At 35.5% G+C, this 17049-nt stretch overlaps 1 protein-coding gene across 1 annotated transcript; it reads right to left on the bottom strand.

The window, feature by feature from the left end:
• Positions 1 to 57: 57 nt before the first annotated feature.
• Positions 58 to 15950, bottom strand: diras1a (DIRAS family, GTP-binding RAS-like 1a). Its single transcript, NM_199831.1, is given in 2 exon segments — positions 58 to 2026; positions 15800 to 15950. A coding segment is annotated over 1 exon segment (588 nt). The 5' UTR covers positions 1968 to 2026; positions 15800 to 15950; the 3' UTR covers positions 58 to 1379.
• Positions 15951 to 17049: the final 1099 nt, after the last annotated feature.

The raw sequence follows: 17049 nt of genomic DNA, 5'->3' as shown, positions 1-17049 counted from the left end.
CTAAAGCAAATGGCATTAAATTATCAGAGGAAACATAGACACCGACAGAAAAACAGGGGCTGTACAGGGGCTTTCATTAGTGCTGATAATACACACAGATTTCACATACAGGATATATGTTTTCAGTTAGATGATGAAATGCATATATTAAGGTTTTTGAGTGCCATCAACACCTGAAAAACCAGAGTAAAAGAAAACACCAATCGACACCCCAAACCCCCACCCTGCCACCAAAACAAAAATGCTTTTTGAAATGATCACATTTAAGACTTATTCACTGTGCTTCAATAAGGTATAGCTCTGTTTTCGATGAAAAGATCTCAATCACATTTAATATGAAGGTAGTTTATATCATCAGACATGCATTATGCACTTTACTCTGTTATACCAGGTTACATCACTGGCTAGCCAGTTAACTAAGAATGTCCTCCGTCCCAAATTGTTTTCCGATTTGTGGTAGGCTTTTGTGCTGCTATAGTAGTATGTAATTTGGAAGAGCGGATAGCGTCGCCTCTTAAGCTGTACCCGGGCCTGTTCACTTCCTCGGATGAGAATCCAATTCGGTGTAGAGCCGGTTCAAGACGTCAGCGTTTCGACACTGTACCATTAAAGACACAGCTGCCTGACATAAAAATGGCCACATTGATGGTTTGGTCTGTCTTGAATTCAGTAAAAAGTCAACAGAAAGCTGTAGAGAAGAGAGCATGTGTGAGAATTGTGGGACGTCCTCCCTGCTTTATGTGTCAGCTCTTATAGTCTTATACACAGAGTCACTTCTGGAGCCAGAACATACAGGGGGGGAAGGGAGACGGTTGACGGATTGGATGCACACTACCTGATTAAGACTGAGAGGAATGGAGAGTTAAAGGGAGAGTTAGCCCAAAAATGAACGTTCTGTCATGGTTTACTCGTCTTAAACATACATGGCTTTCTTCGGTTAATCACAAAAATGAAATATAAGAATGGTTATGGTGCTAAACAACCACAGTACTGTATGTGGTCCATGACTAAAACTGCCAGAAGGTTACATTACTGTAATCTGTACCTACACTGTAAGTAAATGTAGTATGTTAATACAAGAACTTCATCGTTTTTTTTTAAAGAATCAGCTCTCAAACTCGTTCTGAATTAGTTATATGGTTATGATCTTTCCATTTTGAGATTTGGAATACACTTGACAGGTCCTGTGAACAACGTTTATGGGAGTACAGCTAATATAATTTTTGAAAAATGAAAAATAAGTCATGTAGGTTTAAAGCGGCAGCATACAAATCATGACAGGAGTTCCATTATCTTAGGGCGTACTCTTCCTTTAAAGTGAGGGACTTATGTACATTTTCGAAGAGTCAGTTGAGTGATGCGACCATAGATGCGGCTTCCTACATCACACTGCACTTGGCCTTCAGCTTGTCTGCCCGTCTCTGCTTGCTGGAGCGCATGTTCAGACTCATATCCCGCTTCTTATCCAGATTCAGGAGCTCCTGAAAAAGCTCCTTCACATTGGTGTTGGTCTTGGCTGATGTTTCCATGAACGCGCACTTCCAGGTGTTTGCCTGAGCCTCGCCCTCCTTGGTCTCCACCTCGCGCTGGGTCTCATCGCTCTTGTTACCCACAAGCATGATGGGGATGTTCTCCACGTTGCCTTTGATGGCCAGCACTTGCTGGTAGATGGGCTTGAGCTCCTCCAGGGATTGCCTGCTGGTGATGGAGTAGACCAGGATGAAGGCATGGCCCTTGGAGATGGACAGACGCTGCATAGCCGGGAACTGGTGGCTGCCGGTGGTGTCGGTGATCTCCAGTGTGCATACGCTCTTGTCGCAGCTGATGACCTGCCGGTACGTGTCCTCCACTGTTGGGATGTAGGTGTCCCTGAAGGTGCCCTTAACAAAGCGCAGAACCAGGGAGCTCTTGCCTACACCCCCTGCTCCAAAGACCACCACTCGGTAATCGTTACTCTGCTCTGGCATGCTGCTCTGGTTTATCTGCTGGAGTATCTGCTGCTTAAGACTCAGTTATTCCCTGAGATCTGAAAAGGGAAAGAAGTTTCACTTGGTTTATATGTAGAGAAAACAACTTATCAGTTCATATACAATACTTGGAATGTTTTCAATTGATGAGAGATTCTAGAAACAGTAGGAACCCAATAGATTCATTTGTTTCATGAACATATGGAAATATTAAAGAGCCCCTATTATGGGTTTCTAAAAATGAGCTTCCATGCAGTGTGTAACACCGCTTCAAGTAAATAAAAACATTCAGCTGAGGTATAAATCTGAAAGTGCATCGTGTTTAAAACTATTGAATCTTTAACAAAACAGTCAAATCAGAGTTGAATTAATGCATCGAGTTGAGTTCGGATCTTTTGCTTGAATTCATCGACATCTATACGGTACATCACCAAATATAAAGTACCACTTCCTAGAAAATATGAACACGCTTTCCCTTCAGATACTAGCGGAGCGCTGGCCCGTAGAGAATCCCAGGACTGAACATGACGCAAAGATGTTGATCACTGACAGTGATACGGCTGCAGGGAATAAAGGTTTTAAGGACATTTTCACAACTGTATAGCCAACCTAGTGCAGTGTTTGTTCCTGTAATTTTTTAGATTTTTGATTCAATAACCTATTCTGCAACGCTGGATTTGTCAGCCGTTTTCTATTAGAGGAGCAGCAGAGACTATTATGTGTGGGACTTTGACAGGGACTTTGCATGGTACGCATTACTGAATGCATTGCCTTTACTATGGCCACCATCTGCTGTTCATACACGCACGGTGCGGTCAATTTTCAAAATAGCTCAACTTTTGCCACTGTGTGGATTAATACTGAATGTGTGTCACTAGCGATGTTTCCATCCACCTATTTTTATGCGAATTTTGGATATGCACATGAAAAACGGTTAATGGAAACGCCATGATGCGCATAAATTTTGAAAATGCAAATAAAAAACATGAGTAGGAGAAACGTTTTATTCGATAAGAAAAGATGCGCATAAACTACGATGGAAACACTTTTACTTTCATACTTTCCAGTATGCGCATCAAAAAAGGTCATGTGATTTTGTTATATGAGATCATGTGATAATGAAAATGTGTGTGAATGGACCAACCAGCAGACTTAGCACATTGTAAACCACCTAAACTGTTGTTTTGGTCATTCTAAAACGCCTTACCATTTAAGTATTAGTGTTATTATATTATTAATGACCTCCAGAATCAAGAGCGCCTGTGCGCCGCGTCTGACACCTTCAAATGCCACCGCGCATTCACTACGTGTCAGGATTGCCTTCAGAAGCGCAAGTCATTTATTAGATGAAGAAAACATTGACGCAGCTTCTCCTACCGCAGTAAATTTACAGCAGGTTTTACTGTTGATATTTGGCGCGAGTTAATCAGGAAGTGACGATTTTGTGCGATTTGACCCGTTGGATGGAAACGCTGTTTTAGTCGCACGTCTTTTATGCGATAATCCAGTTTTGCGCATAAAGTTAATTTGTATTTCTGGATGGAAGCATAGCTAATGGTTGCCACTTTCCAGTGTTATTCAAAATATATTATTTTGTGTTCAACAGAAGAAAGAAACTCAAGCAGGTTTGAGACAAGTGAAGTTGAAGTCTCCAGTCTCCAGAATTATTAGCCCCCCTGAATTATTAGCCCTTGTTTATTTTGCCCCAATTTCTGTTTAACGGAGAGAAGACACACATTTTCTAAACATAATAGTTTTAATTAGCTTATTTCTAATAACAAATATATTTTATCTTTGCTATGATGACAGAAAATAATATTTTACTAGATATTTTTCAAGACACTTCTATACAGCTTAAAGTGACATTTAAAGGCTTAATTAGGTTAACTAGGCAGGTTAGGGTAATTAGGCAAGTTATTGTATAACGTTAGTTTGTTCTGCAGACTATCGAGGAAAAAAAATTGAGCTTAAAGGGACTAATAATTTTTACCTTAAAATGGTGTTAAAAAATGAAAAGCTGCTTTTATTCTATTAAATACATTTATATATAGTAGTTCTAGTTTTTGTTATAGTCAAAAGCAATACCAAAAAATAACTATATCCTTAAGCGTACACATTCAACGCAATACCATGCTCAAGCTTGGCTTTCTGTGTCTCTGTACCTTTTGTGTCTGTGCCATGATAACACACATTAACCCCAAATTAAAGGAAATTTGCTCAATTAAATTAAGCACAAAAGATATGCCAGCATTTGATTTGATGACCACTCGCAGATTGGGGGAGTGTTTGAAAGGATAATAATAGATGGAAATTCACATAGTATAGTATTTGATTAGGTATACCTGTTAAACTGTATGTTAATGAAATGTCTGTAGGGATATCTAATCAGCCACTCGGCAGTAATTCAATATATTTAAGCATTTAGATATGATCATAATGATCTGCTAAAGTTCAAAACAAGCATCACAATGCAATTTACAGAAAAAAAACATTGAAAACATTTGATAAGTGGTAGTTCTCTGACCAAAAAATGTCTTGTTGAGGATGGGGTCGACACTAAATCAACAACATGTTGAAAGTAGAAGCAGATGGGCCACGGCGGAAGAAGACCACACTGGGTGTGCCTCCTGTCAGCTAAAAGCAAGAAACCATGGATACAGCTTACATACGTAGATCACCAAAATTGAACAATAAGGGAGTGAATGAAGGTAGCTTCATCTAATTTAAAAAAAAAAAGATATATTTCAATCTGTTAACATGGAATGAAATGTTAGCACTGGTATTTAGAATCGAATAAAGGACCACCTCAAAACATCACTAATAATGAGGCATAAGCAGATTGTATGCAAAGATTGGATACTATTTCACAAGCTAATATACGTTAACAGATATGAATTGCTATGAATAATTATGAGCTGCATTGAAAAATACTTTTTTTTTTTTACACTCAAAGTATTAACATGGCTACATAAAATTACATTTTAACCACTGAGGCCACATGCACTGTTTTCAGGGTGTCCGTGGGGTCTTAGAAAGTCTTAAGTCTTATGTCTTAAGTCTTAAATTTTAAAAACTAAAATTTAGGCCTTAAAAAGTCTTAAATTCACTGCAATAATGTGTTGTATGTCTTAAATCATTTTAAACAGGCCTAATTTTCCATTGTCCAAGTAAAGACATCCATCCAATCACAAACAATCCATCTTAATAAAATCAGGGAAGGAAAACTAAAAACAATTACACTATTCCTAATGATAATAACAGAGCAATATATCACTTTATGTTATCTTCCATTCATACAAAAACTGTTTACAAAAGTGTGGGGAATATTAATATTTTTAAACAGGCATGAAACGTAAGGCTTCATGTGTTCACAGCAGACGGAGAGAGCGTCAAGTGTGAGTGATTTACATGTCAAGTTAATGCAAATGCGCGAATAGGCATCCTGTGGCGCGATACGCGCAAATGGCGTGGTGCATATGATGTAAATTGCGCGAATGGCGTGACGCGAATTGAGCTTTTTGCGCGTTTGGCACGCTTAACGCTTGTTTCGTGCGAAACACTCATTAACCAATCTTGCTCTTGTGGGGGTGTGATTATGACGCAGCGCTTGTTAATGGTGTCCCAGGGGAAAATCATCCTGCACACGACAACAGTATATCAAACTGGGCTCGGCTCAGTCAGAAGCACTGCTGAATGCTTCCATCATCCAGGTTAAGTTTCTGGATTTGCGTCATGGGCAGGGCTTCTGTCTGCCCGGTGACTGTAGCTTCGTTGCTAAATGTCTAACATGGATTTTATAAAGAGAATAGCTGTGTTTATATGCTTTATAAAGGCTAAAGAACAGCATTGATTCATTTGGAGCAGTGTCTGAGTCCACTAGATGCTTTCAGAGGTGCGCCCAGCTCTGTAAGCTCGTAAACTCCTCCAGAAAATATACCTGGATGATGGAGGCTCTCAGTGGTGCTTTTGACTGAGCCGAGCCCAGTTTGATGAACTGTTGTCGGTGTGTGCAGGAGGACACCAACAAACAGGCGCTACATCATAATCATGCCCCCACAAAAGCAAGCTCCTGATTGGTTAATGCGGCGCGAATGTCCGCTGAAGTTCAGATTTTCGAACTCGAGTGATTCGCGCTAAACCCTCAATTCGCGCTGTGCCATTCGCTCCTATCATGCCACAAGATGTTTATTCACGCATTTGCATTGACTTAACATGTAAATCACATGCGCTTGACCCTCCTTCCATGTCTGGTGTGAGCACAGCATTACAGAAATGCATTAGGTTAAATAAAAAAGACCAACAAATTTAGATTTGAAATTATTTATGCAATTTTCTCCAAATATACTTTTAACATTGTTAAACTTATCGTTTTAAAAACAGAAAGTAATATGTTGAAAAAAGTGTATGCAACTAGTTTTTTTATTTGACACATTTAAGTATGTCGCTAAGAAATAATTACATTTTATTTTATTATTATTTTTTTTGGCAAGCAAAAAAAAAAATCCATTGGCCCAACCAGGTCATTACAAATAATCATTAGTGTTTAGCTTTGTATAAGTCTAAAATTTCATTCATAATAGTCCTAAAAGGGTCTTACAAAGTATTGATAAAACCTGCAGAAACCAGGGGAGATCTGAAAATGGCTGTACATTGACGCTTCCCATCCAACTTGATAGAGCATGAGAGTTACTGCAAAGAGGAATAGGCAAAAATTCCCAAAGACAGGTGTGCCAAGCTTGTGGCATCATATTAAAAAAGACTTGACGCTGTAACCTCCCGTTCACACTGGGCTTCAGCGTCAACGCTTGACTGAAGGCATGTCTGAAGTTGGGGCTGAAGCGATCATCATAGAAGCGTAAGCCAATGAAATTCAGTCACCAATAGGCCACTGTCTAGCTGGTGTATTTGCATACAGCGATCTAATTGGCTGATGTTTCCGTTGGCGCTTGAAAAGTTGAGCTAGTCCCAACTTCTGCAGCGAGCAATGCCTCTTAAGCTGCGACGACGGATCCACAATGCAGTTCGGCAACGCCTGAGGTCACCCATTCAAAGTGAATGGGAAGCGTTGACGCTGATGCCCCGTGTGAATGCGGCGTAATTGCTGCCAAAGGTGCATCAACAAAGTATTGAGCAAAGGCTGTGAATACTGATGTACATGTGATTTTTCTTTTTTCACATTGTCATTATGGAGTATTGTGTGTAGAATTTTGAGCAATTAAATACATTTAATCCATTTTAGAATAAGGCTGTAACATAATAAATTGTGGAAAAAGTGAAGCGCTATGAATACTTTACGGATGCACTGTGCATCTGTGGCCATGGAAGTAAAGTGAAGTGACACCTGAATACAATGATGGATTGGGGTGTCCCAAAACTTTTGGCAATGTAATATACATATGATACATGGGAGAAATGTATAATATGCCTCTACAGTATATGCCTCTGTGCCTTTGTGAATTGAGTAGGACAGTCTCTGGTGCCATCAGCATCAAGGTCATCTATTAATGACTCATTTATCTTGCTGTGAAGCATCCGTTTGACTCAGTCTCCTGTGAAAAATCAAGATCACACCAGATATTTCTGGTACCTTTCTGATTTTTACTGGCAGCATTTGAAGAAAGGGGCCGTTTCCTCACTTGCGTCAACAGAGAGATTTATGCAAATATCCCATTTTCACATTATAATCTGTAAACAGAACAGACCAACGCACACTGATTAACAGAGAGCTCGCCTGTGCTTTTAAGAGCTTGAAAATGCTCTGTGGGTCATGCAGCGCATCTACTTCAGCCCCAGAGGAAAATTCAGCAGTACTTCTGAATTAGCTGTAATGATTACTATCACTCAGATGACCAGAGAGCAGATGAGCCTCTTGCTAAACACTTCCTCTTTGGCATGCTGGCAGCATAAAATACAATCTCAGTGGAAAGCGTTCAAACGATAAGGATGGCTTATTTTTATACCAAAGTCAAGCCTTCAGAACTGATCTCATATTCCATCATTTTCCTTATGTATTACTAATAGCAATGGCGTTCTTTTCTAGCCTCTCCACAAACACAACTCAAATAAACAATTGATCAGAAATACAGTTGAAGTCAGAATTATTAGCCCCCTTCGAATTTTTTTCTTCTTTTTTAAATATTTTCCAAATGGTGTGCAACAGGGCAAGGAAATTTTCACAGTATGTCTGATAATATTTTTTCTTCTGGAAAAAATCTTATTTGTTTTATTTCAGCTAGAATAAAAGCAGTTTTTTAATTTTTTAAACACCAAAATTATTAGCCCCTTTAAGCTATATTTTTTCTCGATAATCTACAGAACAAACCCTCGTTATACAATAACTTGCCTAATTACCCTAACCTGCCTTGTTAACCTAGTTAAGCCTTTAAATGTCACTTTAAGCTGTTTAGAAGTGTCTTGAACAATATCTAATCAAATATTATTTACTGTCATCATGGCAAAGATAAAATAATTTTTAATTATTATTAAAACTATTATGTTTAAAAATTTGTTGAAAAAATCTTCCCTCCGTTAAACAGAAATTGGGGGGAAAATAAACAAGCGGTCTAATAATTCAGGGGGGCTAATAATTCTGACTTCAACTGTATGTGAGCATGTGTTTGTAGTAACTAAACCACTTTCATCTTTGATTTATTACAGCCATTTATTGTAGTAAATTATTTGAAAGCCTGTCGATAAATACTTCATTATATTGCAGTGTGTTTTGTATTACTTTATGCTCTTGATTTTGAAAGTGTGAAATAGTTGATCAAAGCTCAAGATAACCAGCAAATGAATGTTTGTTTTTTGTTGTTGTGATAATGTATTTGTAGTTGCCACATACACCTGACAAAAGTCTTGTCGTTGCTCCCAGTTGTAAGAGCAACACATAATATATTGACTTCTAGTTGATCATCTGGAAAAGTGGCAGAAGTTTTCAGATGAATCATCTGTTGAACTGCATCCCAATCGTCATAAATACTGCAGAAGATGTATTGGAACCAGCACGGACCCAAGATTCTCACAGAAATCAGTCAAGTTTGGTGAAGAAAAAGACACGGTTTGGAGTTACATTCAGTATAGGGGCATGTGAGAGATCTGCAGAGTGGATGGCAACCTGAGGTATCAAGACATTTGTGCTGCCCATTAAATTACAAACCACAGGAGAGGGCAAATTCTTCAGCAGGATAGCACTCCTTCTCATACTTCAGCCTCAACTGAAGGTGCTGCAGGATTGGCCAGCCCAGTCACCATATATGAACATTATTGAGCATGTCTGGGATAAGATGGAGGCATTAAAGACAAATCCAAAGATTCTTGATGATTCCAGATGACTTTGCAGGGATGTATGTTTGCAGTTGTCCAAGCTCATGGGAGTCATCCACAATATTGATTCTTTTTCCCCTTCACCATGACTTTATATTCTATACTGTGCATTATTTCTGTTAGGTGATGATACTTTGTCTATGTAAAGTCAGACCTTACTGTCCTAATAAAATAATTAAAATCAGGCATGATCCTATTTTATTTTGGGAAAGTAAGCGTAATCTAGAGGCCTTTGCCTTTCATATACCGTAAGCCACTACTGATACCACATGATCAACTAGAAGTCAAGGTATTATTTGTTGTTAAAACTTAAAGGGCAATAAGACTTTTGTCAGGTAGCGTACACTGTAAAACATAATTCATTGGATTTACTAAATGTTTTAAAGATAAGTGAATGCAAACAATTTATATGTGCTGAATTTAAACAAATTAAATTTAGCAATGCTCAACTTAATGTTTCTTTAGATTCAGCCCATATAAATTGTTTGCAACCACTTACCTTATAAACATTTGTAAATCAATCTTTTTTACAGTAAGAAAAAATTAAATAAGTTTGATGTGAAAAATGTTCTAATGTTAACAAATTATTAAACAATTAAATAATGAAGTAGTCAAGTCAAAAGAATGACTTTTTAATCACAGAATTAATTTTAGTGTCATTGTTTCAACATATTTTTTTTAAATGTAGAAGTGCCTTATTACAATTAAGCCACATTCACACCAAGAAAGTTAACTGCAATGATAGCTAATGAAAAGTACATTAGCACCAACAGCAATGCACAATCTCTTTATCGTGAGCATATGGAGCAGTTACATCATCAACTGTCCAATCCACCATAACATTGTTTTTTTTTTAAAGCATATGGAGCTTAAGTTGTCTCCTGTTCCATGTGTTTGTAAATTCTGTCCTATTTCACTCACCCTTTACTAAGTTTCTTTCTTTTGCTGAACACAAAAGTACTTCCAGTGTTGGTCCCCAGCATTCTTTCTACATTCTTACAATAGAAAGACACTCAAAGTTTAAAACCACACAAGATCAGGTTAATAATTAAGGTAATTTTCATTTAGGTTGAACTAATCCTTGAAGTAGGATAGATTTTATATGGAGGTAAAAAGATTGGCCTGGTCTTTTTTGTTTTTTGTTTGGTTAAATACAATACAATACAAAACTTTTTTGTCAGACTTGCTTCTAGCATGATAAAGCGTGATAAAAACTCCTTACAAAGGGACAAAGACTAATACAAAAAAATATATATTTTTAAACAGATTGTATTCGTTTTAAAATAGCCTGATGTACAAAAGACTTTTTTTATTTCACTTCATTAAAATTTGGGACTCTAAATCGACGGTTAGACTTTAATAGTATAAATTCATGATTCAACACATGACTGGGGTTTAAAATGATGTTCCTTGCCAGCCTTGTGTGGTTCTTGTAATACAAACAGTCATATAATTTCTCAAGAGGCTTTCCTACGATCTTTGAACAGATTTTAATCTGGTTCATCAACTTTGTTTTTAGACTCACAGACAGACTCATATACCATACAGAAATACAACACTGTAGAACACTCATAAGTATAGAGATAAAAAAAAAATCAAGAATCTTTTTAAGTTGTGGATTCCACTATTCTCGCAAAATTAGAACAACTATCAAGTAATCATCTTTTATTTATTCATTCATTCATTTTCTTGTCGGCTTAGTCCTTTTATTAATCCGGGGTTGCCACAGCGGAATGAACCACCAACTTATCCAGCAAGTTTTTACGCAGCGGATGCCCTTCCTGCCACAACTCATCTCTGGGAAAGTAATCGTCTTTTACATTTTTAAAAATGAATCTAGCTGAAAAAACGTTTTTTATGAAATTGCTGCTGACTTCGTTTTTCTTTACGCTACTCAAAACTATGAATTACAGTGATTTTTACCTGGGTTAAAGGGAAGGTTCTGCCAAAAACTTTAATTTACTCTATTTACACCACCCGCTTCAAATGTTATGACTCGATTGAATGGGCATATGGGCTGAGACGGCTGTTATCATCCATCCACATGGTTAATCAGCTATACTAATAGAGAAGACTCCAGATCCAGATCTGTTTTTGAATTACTGTGATGGTTCGGTTTAGTGTAGGGGTAGACGTTAATAAAATACAATTATTGTGAAATTTAATAAATAATTCTTGTTAACTTCCGGCTGCAGCCGTATGTGATCTAGCTGATCAACCATGTGGATGGATGATTGCAGCCTTCTAAACCTACCAGTAGGCGCAGAAGGCCCCTACTGGCCCATATCAGCTGATAACCCCTGATATCGCCCATTCAATCGGGTGAAAACATTTGAATCACCTGATTTACTCACCCTCAAGTGATTTCAAACCTTTATGAGTTTTTTGAAACTGAATTTTCTGTCTTCATTTACTCATCGTTCACTTGTTTTTTCTTCTTTTTTCTTCTGTTGAACACAAAATAAGTAAGTAAATATGTAAACTATAGTAACTTCCTTTGTAGGAAAACAAATACTATGGAAGTCAATGGTTACAGGTTTTCGGCATTTTTCAAAATACCTTCTTTTGTGTTCAACTGAAGAAAAAAAGTCAAACATGTTTGTAACATTTGAACGAGGAGTAAAAGCCCTTCACCAAACTATCCCTTCAACTGCAGCCTGTATCTTGGTTGGGAATGGAATTTTTGTACCTACAGTACACTACGAGCCAAAAGTCTTGTTGTTGATCCCAGTTGTAAGAGCAACAAATAATAACTTCTATTTGATCATTTGGAAAAGTGTCAGAAGGTAGATTTTTCTGATGAATCATCTGTTGAACTGCATCCCAATCATCACAAACACTGCAAAAGACCCATTGGAACCCACATGGACTCAAGATTCTCACAAAAATCAGTCAAGTTTGGTGAAGAAAAAATCATGGTTTGGGGTTACAATTAGTATGGGGGTGTGCAAAAGACTTTTGTGCCGCCCATTACATTACAGACCACAGGAGAGGGCAAATTATTCAGCAGGATAGCGCTCCTTCTCATACTTCAGCCTCCACATCAAAGTTCCTAAAAGCAAAGCAGGTCAATGTGCGCCAGGATTGGCCAGCCCAGTCACCAGACATGAACATTTTTGAGCATGTCTGGGGTGAGATGAAGGAGAAGGCATTGAAGATGAATCCAAAGAATCTTGATGAACTCTGGGAGTCCTGCAAGAACACTTTCTTTGCCATTTCAGATGACTTTAATAATAAGTTTTTTGAGTCATTGCAGAGATGGATGCAGTCCTCCAAGCTCATGGGAGTCATACACAATATTTCTTTATCCACTGCACCATGACTTTATATTCTATACTGTACATTATTTATGTTAAATGACAAGACTTTTGTCTGGCAAAGTCAGACCTTACTGTCCTAATTAAATAATTAAAAATTAAGACATGATCATATTTCATTTTGGTAAAGTAAGCGTAATCTAGAGGCCTTTGTCTTTCACATAAGCCACTTCTGATCCAAAGTGATCAACTAGAAGTCAAGTTATTATTTGTTGTTTCTAAAACTTGGATAAGCAGCAAGACTTTTGTCAGGTAGTGTACTGTACTGTACAGAGATGCCAGGATTTCACTTGTTTGAGGTGGTTTGTACTAGTTTGCATGATGTCAGATACATTAGGTCTTTAAACACCTAAGCTGTTTTAAAGATTCTTCTTGAACCACCTCGGGACATCTCAGTTGTGCATTGTTTTTGGGACTCTGGGAATTCTCTGGTTACTGTGGAAACAGACCTCAGGGGCATATATAGAATGATGAAGCAAATGAGCAAAAACAAGAGTGAGAGAATGTCATCAGAGATGCTGATGAAAGAGCTAAAAAAAATGTTTCTATTATTTCTAATGTTGCATGACATCTTTCTGTCAGTTACCGTAGTAACCAACTGGCAAACAGTGGGTTTAATTTACGTCACTGCAGCCTATTCATACACTTAGGTGAAAGAAACTATTTATAGTGAAAGAAAAACGTCGGATCGGTTGAGATTTTTTAGGCAAAATGTACTAAACCACACTTATGGTTCGACTTTTTTTCCTCATTAATATTTTAATCAGCTATTTCTCCTGATACAGTGCTCAGCATAATTGAGTACACCCCATTTTGGAAATGAATATTTTTATCCATTTCTCAGTGAATATAGGCAATGTACTTTGGTGCTTTTAAACAAAACAAATTTATTAAACAGATATATTTATTAAAATAATATTTTAATTATAATATTAATGAAAGGTAAATAATATAATAATAATATATTGATAATAATATATTAATATATAATATTAATAAAAATATTTATTAAACAGATATATTTATTAAAATAATATTTTGGTCACCAAATAAATGTTTTTACCCATTTCTCAGTTAATATAGGCAATGTATTTTGATGCATTTAAACAAAACAGATTTATTCAATAGATACATTTATTATTATTATATTTTACTTAAAGCATTAATGTAAAGTAATAAATATTATAAATCATAACTTGTTGATAATAATAATAATATATATTAATATATAATATTATTTAAAATATTTATTAAACAGATATATTTATTAAAATAATAGTTTATTTACAATATTAATGAAAAGTAATACAAATTATAATAATATATTGATGATGATAATACTAATATATTAATATATAATATTAATAAAAAGATTGATTAAAAATATATATTTATTAAAATATTATTTGGCTTATATTATTAATGAAAATAAATATTATAGTTATAAATAATAATATATTAATAATAATAATATTTTAATATATAATATTAATAAAAAGATTTATTTAAAATATATATTTATTAAAATATTATTTTACTTATAATATTAATGAAAATAAATATTATAATTATAAATAATAATATATTGATAATAATAATATATAATATTAATTAAACATTTACTAAACAGATATATTAATTAAAATAATAATTTATTTATAATATTAATGAAAAGTAATAAATATTATAATAATATATTGATGATGATAATAATAAATTAATTAAAATATTAATAAAAAGATTTTTTAAACAGATATATTTATAAAAATATTATTTTACTTTTAATAATAATAATAATAATGAATATAAATATTATAATTATAAATAATAATATATTGATAATAATAAATATATATTAAAATATAATATTAAAAAGATTTATTAAACAGATAGATTTATTAAAATAATATATTGGTCACCAAACATGATATTTTAGTCACCAAATAAATATTTTTATTCATTTCTCAGTGAATATAGGCAATGTATTTTGGTGCATTTAAACAAAACTGATTTTTTAAGCAGATATATTTATTAAAATAATATTTTATTTATAATAATATTGAAAAGTATAAATATAATAATAATAAATAATATTGAAGATGATAAGAATAATATATTAACATGTAATATTAATTAAAATATTTATTAAACAGTTATATTTGTAAAATTAATATTTTAGTCAACAAACATATATAAAAATTGAAAGATAATACATTTTAATTCAAGCAGAATATTGCAAAAATTAATTACAACCTTTTTTGCTTCTCTTGATTTTTCCTCTTTTTAAAATTTGTATTTAATATTTTTCTTTAACATATAAATTTGGGTGTACTAGTTTTTGGACCATTATTGTAAGTTATTTAGTTAGATAAGCTCCAAATGTGGCTTCAGTACTGACTAATATATGCACAAGTGTACAGCTTCCTATTAAAAATCTGATTCTAAAAGATTTGTGAGGGGTGTACTTAGCTCTGTATGTCTTTTTTAAATGAGGTGATCTGAGCTGCTTCTACAAGAGATGTGCAAACGTCTATCACATGTGATGTCTAAAAATACGACAGCCCACCAATTCAATTCTTATACTCTATAAGCTCAATTCTAAGCCCTTCGGAGCTCTAATGGAATGCAGATATGAGATGGCCCGCATCACTCATTCCAGGGGCTTTTGCAGCAACTGGCCTTATGTTGCGGGGATTTGTAATTAGGCAACATTCACGACTATTATTTTCATGTCAGTTGGGTAATAAAGCACATATAGGCCACGGAACCTCAATAAACAAGCGCTTCGAAGCAATGGGAGGCCGAGGATAACAAAACGCGCTAAATATTTCCTTTAACGTGTCGCGTTCGCGTTCTTGCGCAAATAAATAAGGGCTTAATTCACATTAATGCGCACTATATTACGCGGCGTTTTAAAGAAAGATTCGTTTTACGCCGATAATCGCCGCGACTAAAGCATGTTCACACACATGCACACGCACAGGCGATGAATAACAAAATGCACAGGCTCCTCAAAGTCATTACGTCGCTGTGCGCCTAAAGATGCTACTGCGGTCCGTCACAGGGAATCTACAAGGACGCGCATCTCCAAAGAAATGAGCGGATCCATACATTAAAGCCAAATTTATCAAAACACCTCACATTCTGTATACAATTAACACGTACAGCTAGAGAAAAGCGATGTATTCTTACCTGGCGACTGTGTTGCAACGTCCCAAATCTTGTTAGTCATAAATTATAGGAAGCATTAGGAGATCCGATACACAAGGAATATCTTACATTCTCTGCCGTGCCAGACCCGTATCATTTTCGCGTGTTATTTGCATGGCGTAAATCGAGCGATGTCGCTGAAAAAAATGCTGTTATTGCTCTTCAGGCGAGCGGGCGCGCGCGCTCCAGCTGTCCTACCACGTCCTCTCTGACGCACGCAAGCACGCGATATGCGGCTCACCCCCGCGTCCTGTGTCCCGTTACACGACGAGAACAAAAACCCCACCTGCTCTATACCGTTAAACTACCCTCCATCTACGCCATGTTGATCATATAACATTGCTCCGTCACTAAAGGAGGCATGTTACATTGTAAAAAGACAATTGCATAATTGTGTGTGCTGTGTGGGTGTGCGCTCGGGATGGATGAAGGCACTGAAATGGTCAAACACCGTGTTTTAAAAGGGCTATGAAATTTGTTTGGATTCCACAGTTCCTGAGGGCTGCATACGGTTATATAGCTAACTTAAATAGTGCTTAAGGATGTACAAATATAAATGCCACATACACGATTGACAATATATGGATTATATAAGATTAAATCATTGCTGAACATCACAGAGTAGCCCATTTTGAGATTGTTTATCAACGTGCACCTGCTGATGTAATCTGATTGTATGATTTACTGATTGTGCGTTATTAAATTGTAAATAAAAAATATATAGATTTCTAGGATCAAGTCTTGCCATGTTGACAGTACATAATATTTGACTAGATATTTTTCAAGACACTTCTATACTGCTTAAAGTGACATTCAAAGGCTTTACTATAATTAGGTTAACTAGGCAGGTTAGGGTAATTAGATAAGTTGTTGTATAATGATGGTTTGTTCTGTAGACTACTGATTTTTTTTACCTTAAAGGGGCTATTAATTTTGACCCTAAAATGATTTTTAAAAAATTAAAAACTACTTTTATTCTAGCCGAAATAAAACAAATAAGACTTTCTCCAGAAGAAAAAAATATTATCAGACATACTATGAAAGTATTTGCTCTATTAAACATCATTTGAGAAAAATAACAAAGAAAACAAATTCAAAGGGGGGCTAATAATTCTGACTTCAACTGTATAGTGATCAGCATAATTAAGTACACCCCATTCTGCCGAGTGTCCTAATCATGCTGGCCACCATGTTAATAATAAATAATGTTAATATTATAATAATGCTATTAA

Source organism: Danio rerio, chromosome 11, assembly GCF_052040795.2.
Source record: "Danio rerio strain M-AB ecotype USA chromosome 11, GRCz13ab, whole genome shotgun sequence".
Lineage (NCBI taxonomy): Eukaryota > Metazoa > Chordata > Actinopteri > Cypriniformes > Danionidae > Danio > Danio rerio.
Note: the sequence above shows the minus strand (reverse complement) of the source record. Positions and strands in the feature narration are given on the sequence as shown.